The sequence below is a fragment of the Tenrec ecaudatus genome, chromosome 12 (genome assembly GCF_050624435.1).
Source record: "Tenrec ecaudatus isolate mTenEca1 chromosome 12, mTenEca1.hap1, whole genome shotgun sequence".
NCBI classification, from domain to species: domain Eukaryota; kingdom Metazoa; phylum Chordata; class Mammalia; order Afrosoricida; family Tenrecidae; genus Tenrec; species Tenrec ecaudatus.
This window is the reverse complement of record NC_134541.1, coordinates 632,435-643,544: the sequence shown is the minus strand read 5'-3', so window position 1 is coordinate 643,544 and position 11,110 is coordinate 632,435. Positions and strand designations below refer to the sequence as shown.

At 43.8% G+C, this 11,110-nt stretch overlaps 1 protein-coding gene and 1 pseudogene across 1 annotated transcript; both read left to right on the top strand.

The window, feature by feature from the left end:
* The first annotated feature begins 7,415 nt into the window (after positions 1 to 7,415).
* LOC142422308 (histone H4) lies at positions 7,416 to 7,754 on the top strand. The gene has a single exon (XM_075527712.1). It carries the CDS (start codon positions 7,426 to 7,428, stop codon positions 7,735 to 7,737), a length of 312 nt encoding a protein of 103 aa, XP_075383827.1. The 5' UTR covers positions 7,416 to 7,425; the 3' UTR covers positions 7,738 to 7,754.
* Positions 7,755 to 9,715: 1,961 nt separating this feature from the next.
* On the top strand, positions 9,716 to 10,834 carry LOC142422267 (AP-3 complex subunit sigma-1-like; annotated as a pseudogene).
* Positions 10,835 to 11,110: the final 276 nt, after the last annotated feature.

The window sequence follows — 11,110 nt, the reverse complement described above, 5'->3', positions numbered from 1 at the left end:
CTTTCTGATAACATGTCTCACCAGCCTCGCTTCTAAGGAGCATCCTCATGACACTTCTTCCAAGACAAATTTGTTTTTTTGGAAGTCCATGGTACTGCAGTTGTGTGTTCCTTTTGTGGTAGTTACATAATCTCATGTCAACTTTGAAGTTTTCACCTGTCAATCAGGTCACAGGCTGATGACCTCACTTGGAGATTTGAACAAGATATAGTTCTGTTGGAGGCCAGTGTGTGTGTGTCTCTCTCTCTTCTCCCCCACCCCACGTCTAGCTCGCTCACTCCCACTTCCCTGTGATATTCCTGCATTCTGCACCATTGCTTGTGACTGAGTCTGAAGAGAGCCTTATGGACTAGTATCGGACTTCGGGACAGGAATGGACTGGGCTGGGATGTTGTCTTGATGTACAAGTACTCCTTGATATAAAGTTTTTCCTTACACATGTATGAGTGTCACTGGATTTGTTTCTCTGGTCAACCGGCAAAACTCAGCTGTATCATTCAATGTTTAGAAGCCTACAACATTGGAACTTGAGGACTGACTATTTTTCTTCAGTTCTCTCAGCTTGATAGATGCTGAATGTTTTCTTCCTTTTTGGCTTTTTAACTTTAGGTCTTTGCACATTTTTTAGATATATAAGTATTATGTTAAAGTCATCGAGAGCATGAGAGATAGAAGAGAAACTCAAGTAATGCAGTCAGACACATTTCATAGTAGCACGCTCACCTCCTGGATGGCCATGGTCTGACCAGCCAGGTCCACGCACAGCATGGGCTGAGGAGAGGTAGGGTGGAGACTGGGCAGGTTGGAGAGCTGGGCAGGAGGTTGGAGGGTTTTTGCACATTTCATTGTAATATGTTACTTTGTGTCCTCAAGCTACACATTGAAATTTTCTATCGGGTTTGTTTACTCTCTCACTTCTTCCATTTGCTTTAGCTACTCTCTACATTCAAGAGCAAGTTTCAGAGTCTCTTTGGAACATCTTCCTTGTCTTCTTTGACCTTCATATATGAAGAAAGCACTGTGACATTAAATGGGGAACAGACAGACTTTTCAACAAATGGTGCTGGAAAAAGTAGCTCTCTATCTGCAAAAGAATGAAATAGGGCTCATACTTCACCATGTGTACAAAAGCAAACACAAGATCGATCAAAAATCTAAACATAAACTATATGATCATCAGTGAAAACATAGGAACAAACGTAAGGACCCTAATACAAGGCATAATAAACACACTACCAAACATAATGAAAAATACCCATACTATAGAAGACAAAATAAACTGTCATGCCAAAAATATTACATGTATGCAAATCAAGCCTTCAAAAAAGAGTTAAGAGAGCGCTCACAGATTGGGAAAAGTATTCATTAACAATATATCAGATAAAGGGCCAGTCTGTAGGAAACTAGGGCATCTTAATAAAGATACAAATAACCCAATCAAAAAATGGCTACAGGACATGAGAGACAATTTATCAAAGATGGCATTCAGGCAGCCCACAGCCCCACGAAGAAATGTGCAATTTCATTAGTGTGTTAGTCTTGGTTGACTAGAGAAACAAGTTTAGAGACATTCATATGTGTGTAAGAGAGAACTTTATATTAAGAAAAGATCCCAGTCCAGACCAAATCAAGTCCATAAGTCTGATACTAGTCGATATGTCTGATACCAGTCTATAAATTCCTACTTAGGCTCACGCAGTCACAGGCAATGAGGCAAAATGCAGGAAGATCACAGGCCGGTGGGTAGAAAGTCTTGTGGATCCAGTGGCGTGGACGCATCTCCAGGGTTCTGGCTGCCATCAGCGTGGCTCCATGTGCTTTGCCAACAGAATGTGAAGCAGAGAGAGTGTGGCCCTCCTCCCGGGAGAAAGAGAGGAAGTTCACAGAATCCTAATGGGAAGGCCACACCCACCAGGAGGCATCATCAGGCTGTGACCTGCTTGACAGCCCAAACTTCACCCCTTCCCTTTACTAGGTTGACATGAAATTGTGTAGCTACCACAAAGGCCTTCCTCTTTGTCTCTGCCACTTTCGTTACCAAACACCATGTCCTCCTCAAGGATCTGGTCTCTTGGTATGTCCAATGTATGTAAGACAAGTCTCACTATCCTACCCTTTCAGGCAGCGGTTCTCAACCTGTGGGTCTCAACCCCTTTGGGGGTCAGACGGCCCTTACACAGGGGTCACCTAAGACCAGATGATCTTAGGAACTAAGACACCGTTCCTCTATCTGCCCACCCACATGCGGACATGCTCACCTACGAGTACCTGGCATGAAGATTGTTACCCATGCTACACCATGCTTCAAGACAAAATTTCATTTATTTGTCATTAGAAATATTTCACAATATATAATGACATGTTTTGTGATGAATCACTGTGCTTATATAATGTCCAATTTGTAACAATTAAAATTTATCCTGCCTATCAGATATGTACATGATGATTCATAGCAGTAGCAAAATAATAGTTATGAAGTAAAAACAAAAATAATTTCATGGTTGGGGGTCACCACAACATGAAGGAACTGTATTAAAGGGTCACGGCATGAGGACGGTTGAGAACCACTGCTCTATGGAGTACTGAGATAGTTAAGGTTTATTGTGCCAAGCTGACCGATAAACACATGTGGGGTTACTCGAACGACGGAGGGATAAATTGCTCAGTGAGTTTCGCCTTTCTAGTTTTTGGGTCTCTTGTTTCTGATGGTCAGACCAGGGTGCAGCTGCCTTAGCTAGTTCCCTGCTTTAGCTGGCAAGGCTCACTTCCTGCAAGACATCCCTCAGGAGAAGCCACATGGACCTACCCTGATGCAGCCCTGGGTACTGGAGCAGCCGTGTGGAGACCCCTGCCAGCGCTGAGATGCTTACACACTCACTGACTCAGCTTTCCTCCTGCAGTGGGCGTCATTGCGTGTGTTTTGTGAGACAGAGGAGGACTTTGTAGACTGGTGTCAGATATACGGGCTAATGTTGGATTTATGGGCTTGGACTAGACTTGGTTGGGATGCTTTCTAAATGTACACTTACCCTATTTATGAAACTCTCTTATACATATGAGTTTCTGTGGATTTGTTTCTCTAGTTTACCCAGACTAGCACAAGCACGGTAGCCATATTTCTCCCAAGACAGACCAGTTTGTCTTTTTGGCAGTCCGTGGTCCTTTCAGAATTCTTCTCCAGCACCGCAATTCAAATGCACCGCTCTTCCTTGGCCTTCCTTATTCAGACTTTCACATGCAGATGAGGACATTAAAAACACCTAGGCTTGGGTCAGGCGCACCTTGCTCCTCAGGGTAATGCCCTTCCTTCTGAAGACAGCGAAGAGGTGTCCTGCAGCAGGCTTACCCAGGGCAGCTCATCTTTTGATCTCTCCCGTGCTTCCAAGAGAGCTGATTGTGGCTCCAAGCGAGAGAACAGCCCGGGCAACTTCAGCCTTTCCTCTGTTCATCACAGCGTTACCTGTTGGTCCAGTTGTGAGGATCTGGTCTTCCTTTTTTATCTATAAACCATCTTACTGGGGGCTCGTACAACTCTTATCACAATCCATCCGTTGTGTCAAGCACATTTATCGCCATCATCATTCTCAAAACATTTGCTTTCTACTTGAGCCCTTGGTGTCAGCTCATGTTTCCCCCTCCCTCCCCCGCCTTTTCCTGTGACTTTTCATTGATTTCCTTCCATCTGTTAGGTAGCTAGCATAGGGACTGGGGTGTCCATTGACGCATGCCCAGGAGAGCCAGCATAGGACAAAGGCCTGGGTTTTCCCACCGGTGGGCATGGATGGGCGTTAAACCTGGATCAGCCCACCTGGGCCAGGTGATTGCAATTCAGCCAATGGGATCGACCTGGGGTCATTCACCACGCCTCCCCCGGGAATCCTTGAAAAGGCAGGAACCGAGAGGGAGAGGGAGTCTTGTTTCAGAGGAAAACTTGGGCTAGAGATCTTTGTGTGACCCCGAGCAGGCTGCGTGGTCGAGAGGAATCCTATGGGTACCGTGTGAAACCTGAAGCTTCTTTTAACTCTCATTAAACTCACTTGGATCACGAGCCCGGCTCTGGCGTGAATTCTTTCTCGTGCCGAGCCAAGGACCGAGGAGGTTTAAATCTAGCTCTGAGAGTGAGACCTTACACATCAATGCCATTACGTTAACTGCTGACGATGTTTCTCTGTTACAACATCGCCTAGATGCTCTCCTCACCAACCTATAGGGGAGAGAATAGGCCACAGGCTCCTGAAAGGTGCAGAGGCTGGGAGCCCCATGGCACTCCTCCGGCTGATCTGTATAAGTCAAACCTGGGTCCTGTGTGAAGGCACCGCTGACAGAAGCTGCCAAACGACAGGCACGTCTTCAGGTGCCTTTGGGGATATTGGAGGGCCAAAGTCTGGATGACACGGCAGCCAGATCTGATTTGGAGTTTTGGTGTTTTTCTGGGGTTTCTCAGATAAACCACACATTATGAGATACCAGACAGCAGGGGTGGGATCATCCCTCCTTCCCACAACCCTCTGCCAATGAAAGAGGTCACACCATTCCACTCTTGTGCACCTGAGACTGCGCTCCTGAGAGAATGCCGGTTGGCGCCAGCTATTGGGTGTGTATATTTTGGGGGGTGGGGAGTGTTGTCTTTTCAGTTTTACTAATTGTCCCTTTATGCATTTCTCAGAGTCGTCTATTGCCTCATGTCCAAGCCACTCCTACACTTGCAGCAACTGCCTAGTGGCCAACGGCTACCACCCACTCCAATACACCTGATCAAAGCAACAGACAAAAGAGGCACTGTCTCAGAAACCAGAGACACCCCCAGACACAGACGGAAGCAAGATGATGTGGCACACGTGAGGGACCACTGCAGGAGCCAAGGGACCTTCCTGAGAAATAAAAGGCATCATCATCTCTGGAGAAGACACGCAGAAGATGCTGTTCAGGTGCTTTGAATGGATAGAGGAAAAGATCGAGAGAACGACAGGCAAAGAAGGGAAAATAACAAACAACCCAGGAATGCATTACAAAAATAAAAATCTGACAAAAATAAATGAAGACTTAGCAACCATACAAAACACCAACTAGACACCCAAATGATTAGTATATTAAAATCAGTCAATACTTTGAAAGAACACAGCAGTATTACTCAATCAATGGAAGGCTGTATTTGTGAGCTTGTAGACAAATATCTTGAGCCCAATCTACTAGGATAATCCATAAAAAGAACAAAACAACTAAAAACCTAAAAGTACAAAACAAAGTAAGCCTAAGAATTATGTGGAACATTATCTGGAGTATTTATGAATTATAGCATTCCAGAATAGGAAGAAACAAAACAAAAACACAGACACCCCCTCCCCAGAAGAACTGATTTCAGAGGACGGCCTGGAGGACGGTCTTCCCGCTCAGAGCAGCCAGTCCACAGAGAGGACCACATGGCCAGCCCCACTATGAGACACGCATCCCTCACTGACCCTTAGCCCTACAGGAGACAACTCTGGAGACACAGTGTGGGAATTGCGCCCGATCTGATCCCACCACACCGAGGCAAAACACTAAGGGCGAGCAACAAAACAGCAAGGGAACGGAGCAACGAAGTCTCCAGGGAATACCAAAAATGGACTTTGAGGCCAGAGCTTGGCGCCCCATCAGACTCGAACAGAAAACACTCCTAAAGGCCAACAAACAATCCTTGAACTAACTACAAGCTTTTCATTTTTGTTGTTTTTTTGTCATTGGCTTTTTGTTGTTATTTTGTTTTCTTTTGTTGCTTGGTTTTGCTCTGTCTTGTTTTTGTGCATGTTATTATTGCTGCAGGTCTGTCTAAGTAAGATAGGCTGGATCAACAATCTGGAGGAGAAAACAATGGGACCAATGGTTCCGGGGAGACATGGGAGAGGGAGAGGTGGGGGGAAAAGGAAATGGTGTTAAACCCAGGGACAAGGGAACAACAAGTGGTCCAAATATGTGGTGAGGAGGGTGTAGGAGGTCTGGTAGGGTGTGATCAAGAGTAATGTAACCAAGAGGAATTACTGAAACCCAATGAGGGCTGAGCATGATAGTGGGACCAGAGGAAAGTCAAAGGAAACAGAGGAAACAGCTAGGAAGCAAAGGGTATTTATAGAGCTCTAAATAAAGGCATGTACATATGCAAATATATTTACATATGAGGATGGGGAAATAGATCTATGTGTATATATCTAGGTTTTGTATTGAGGTAGCAGATGGACATTGGGTCTCCACTCAAGTACTCCCTCAATGCAAGAATACTTTGTTCTAATAACCTGGCATTCCATGATGCTCACCTTCCCAGCATAATCTCTGAAGACAAAGCGGGTGTATAAACAAATGTGGTGAAGAAAGCTCTTGGTGCCCGACTATCAAAAGATACAGTGTCTGGAGGCTTAAAGGCTTGAAGGTAAACAAGTGGCCATCTAGCTGAGAAGCAACAAAGCCCACATGGAATAAGCACACCAGCCTGTGTGATCACGAGATGTCAAAGGGATCAGGTATCAGGCATCAAAGAACAAAAAAATCTTATCATTGTGAATGAGGGGTAGTGCAGAGTGGAGACCCAAAGCCCATCTGTAGGCAACTGGACATCCCCTTCTGGAAGGGTTGTGGGGAGGAGACAAACCAGTCAGGGTGCAGTGTAGCAACGATAAACATACAACTTTCTTCTAGTTCCTAAATGCTTCTTCCCTCCCACTATCATAATCCCAATTCTACCTTACAAATCTGGCTAGACCAGAGGATGTACACTGGTACAGATAGGAACTGGAAACACAAGGAATCCAGGACAGATAAACCCCTCAAGACCAGTGCTGAGAGTGGTGATACTGGGATGGTAGAAGGAAGGTGGGGTGAAAAGGAGGAACTGATTATCAGGATCTACATAGAACCTCCTCCCTGGGGGACGGACAACAGAGAGGTGGGTGAAAGGAGATGTTGGACAGGGCAAGATATGACAAAATAATTATAAATTATCAGATAGGCATCTGCTCAAGCCTATCATTTCCTAATGGTCTTCACTGTGGAGACTCATGAGGGAGGGGGGAGCAGGGAGGGAGGGGAAAATAAGGACCTGATTATCAAGGGCTTAAGTGGAGAGCAAATGTTTTGAGAATGATGAGGGCAACAACATTGATGGATGTATGGATTGTGATGAGTTGTTTGAGCCCCCAATCAAATGATTTTTAATGTGCTTGATTCAATGGATGTATGTACGGATTGTGATAAGAACTATTCTTATAGCTTATCCCCCAACAAATTTATTTTTTTTAAAAAACAGAGAAAATGTTCCAAGAACTGGTGGAAAAGTAACCTTCCTAACATGATGACAGAGGAGAAAACCATCCAAGAGGCTGAAAGAACCCAATGAAGAACTGAGCCCCAAAGAAAATCACCGTGGCAGCTTTCTGGGGCTTTGACTTTCTCAACATGTCTGGTCGCGGCAAAGGCGGGAAGGGTCTGGGCAAAGGCGGCGCCAAGCGGCACCGCAAGGTGCTCCGCGACAACATCCAGGGCATCACCAAGCCCGCCATCCGCCGGCTGGCTCGGCGCGGCGGCGTCAAGCGCATCTCGGGGCTCATCTACGAGGAGACGCGCGGCGTCCTCAAGGTGTTCCTGGAGAACGTGATCCGCGACGCCGTCACCTACACGGAGCACGCCAAGCGCAAGACGGTCACGGCCATGGACGTGGTCTACGCGCTCAAGCGCCAGGGACGCACCCTCTACGGCTTCGGCGGCTGAGCGCTGTATGATTTTATTGTGGAAACAAAAGGCCCTTTTCAGGGCCGCAAAAAAAAACAAAAAAAAGAAAATCACCGTGGCAAGTCGTAGTCAAACTCTCCAGTCACAAAGACAAGCAGAGCCTCTTGAAGCAACTTGAGTAAAGTAACGCCATCCATAAAGGGGAACCAACATGAATAAGCGTGACACATGCTTTTCACTAATATTTACTACATCTTAATATTTAATTAAATTAATATAAAATCAATAAATGTGATGGCATGTAAATTATAAATAATTAATTTAGTAATTAATAAAACTAAACAATTAGCTTGGATTTTTCAACAGGAACCATGCAGGTAAGAAGGCAATGGAATGATACATACAAAACCCTGAAAGAAAAAATTAAAAACTGTCGATCATGAGTCTTATATCCTGCAAGGTTATCCCTCAAATGCAAAGGAGAAATAAGGGTATTTTCAGATAGGGATAAATTAAAGGAATTTGTGGGAGGAAAGAGGAGTAGAAAGGGAACCGATCTCAGGGATCTACATATAACCTCCTCTCTGGGGGATGGGCAACAGGAAAGTGGGTGAAGGGAGACACCAGGCAGTGTAAGATAAGATAAAATAATAATTTATAAATTATTAAGGGTTCATGAGGTAAGGGGGAGGGGGAGGGAAAAGAAAATGAGCTGATTCCAGGAACCCAAGCGGAAAGCGAATGTTGAGAATGACGAAGGCAACAAATGTATAAGTGTGCTTTACACAATCGGTGTATGTATGGATTGTGATAAGAGTTGTATGAGCCCCAATAAAATGATTTAAATTTTAAAAAATTAAAGGAATTTGTAAAATCAAACAAACAAAAACCAACCTTACAAAACCATTCAGGGGAGCTCTTAGGACAGAATAGCAACAGCAACAGACAGCAATCCGATAGCAACTCTAACACCCACCATTCAGACACCCGCCCGCTTTAAGGCATCACTGAAACCAACTTCCAAGAGCTATCATTCCACAATGAAGACCAGTAGGAAATGATAGGCTCGAGCATATGCAAACAGTCGAATGCAGAGGAAATCAAGTAGTTAACCGGAGAGCAAATGCCTTAAAAAGGGAGAATCTGGGGTAGCAATTGTACAGTGCTGTTTGTTATTTGTGTTAACCCCCAGTACAATGGTTTTGAAGGAAAAAAGAAGAAACAGACAATCAAGGTAACCTAAAAAATAAAGTTGTCAAAATAAAAACAACACATCCAGCAAAATAAAAGCAAAGACAGAAAACAAATGACAAGAAAATCTACAAACAAAATTAACACAGAAATGACAAAGAACAAAGAAACCAATAGCCACACACACAGCAGAAAAACAACACATACAGCAAAATGACAGCAATAAATCCATACCCACCAATGATGACACTGAATATAAATGGATTAAAGGCACCCAGATTCACAGAATGGATAAGGAAGTGGGACCTTTTCATATGTTGCTTACAAGAAATATACCTATGCACAACCATTGTGAAAAATGATAAGGCGCTATCTAAACAACAGAAGAGAAATCCCATATGACTCAGAAATCTCCCTGCTGGGTGCGTACTCTGAAGAAATAAGAGACAAAATAGGAAAAGATATATGCACTCCCTGTTCATCCCAGCACTCTTCACCATAGCAAGAAGTTGGAAACAGGTCCGAGGCCCATCAGGAGAACGGATAAAGAAACTTTGGTGCATTCTCATAATGGAAAACAGTGTATCGCTAAACAAGTAATGAAACCGTAAAGCATCTCAGGCCACGGATGGACTTGGAGAACATCACCCTGAGAAAAGCTAATCAATCGTTTGGACATATAAACTATAGATAGACAAATATATACACATGGACAAATAGTCAAAAACTCTAGAGAGACAAATACACACACATAGATAGATAGATAGTCAATTCCTTAGGCATACACAGAACACTCCCTTCAATAGTACAATACACATTCTTTAACATGGCATATGAAACGTACTCCAGATCAGATCATATGTTAGGCCACAAAGCAAATAACACCTTTAACATCACTGAGATATTACAAACCATTTCTCAGACCACAACATTATAAAATTAGAAATCAATATGAAACTTGAGGGAAAAAAATCAAACACATGAACATTGCACAACCCTCTGCTTATGAAACACTAGGTAATCGAAGAAATAATGAATGGAATTTTAAATTAGTGTAAAATGAGAACAAAAATACAATAGACACAATAACCTTTGGGACACAGGATAAGTAGTACTTGGAGGACAATGGACAGCAATAAGCCCACTCATCAAAATAGAGCCAAAATCAACACAATGGCCCAACATCTTCAACAATTGGAGCAAAATAAACCCTTAGCCACGCAGACAATAAGTAATACAGATTGGAGCAGAGGGAAGGGATCACCGGCAATACCCTGAGGCTAGGCTCACATCCCCACCCCCAACTTAGCCCCTAGCACCCACTTGGTCGCTCCAGGACAGCCACGATCCAGGTGATTGTCATCTTCAGCAGCCGTGGGAAGCCACCACTTCCCCAAACCCTGCCAGCTGTCCAGTGAAGATGCACAACAAGTCATCAGGGAGACAGTCCATTTCATATCTAAGAGATGAAATGTTTGTAATTTCTTAGAAGGAGAATTGTCAGGAGGATCCGACAACAAGCACAGATACAGACATTTCACAACATTATAATTTGTCTTCTGTGTGAGTCCTGCAGAAAGTGGACTTAGCGTTTTAGATCTAATTCAGGTATTCACGGAAAGATTAGACAAATGTTTTGAAAATGTGAACTCGATTTAATTCATGTAGATAAGGTTTGCAAATGGTGATGCAGAACTGTTGCCGTGGGGGACAGCATTGCAGAGCAACATGGATGAGATTGTTACACAAATGGATGCACAGAATAAACTGGAGAAATCTGAGGCCGGCTTAGCAGGCGCTCCAGCCCATGCTGTGTCAGCTGTAGAGTCTGAATCTTCCTGAGACCCCAAGAAATAGCAACATTGGTGACCTCAGCCTAAAAGTGCCAAACCAGCCAGGGGGGGAAGTCATCCAAGATTACCATGCAGTTGTTCACCAAAAATAGAGCAGTCTCTTAGCTTTTGCTCTTACATTTAAGTCAAGATCCCATGTAGAAGTTGTGTAAAATCTGCATGTGAAATTCAATGTTGCTTTTCTTGCTCAGTGAATGTAAAGAAAAATGTTTGCCCCACTCTGTGTTAGTCCAGGTTGACTAGAGAAACAAATTCATAGACACTCATGTGTGTATAAGAAAGAACTGGGGAAAATCCAAACTTCAGAAGTAAGAAGAGTGTGGGGGAAGACTAAAGAATAAAAAGAAAGAACTGTATATTAAATTGTA

What these genes read in the sequence shown, in the direction of transcription:
- LOC142422308 (XM_075527712.1), top strand. Translation starts at nt 7,426, where the DNA reads ATGTCTGGTCGCGGCAAAGGCGGGAAGGGTCTGGGCAAAGGCGGCGCC.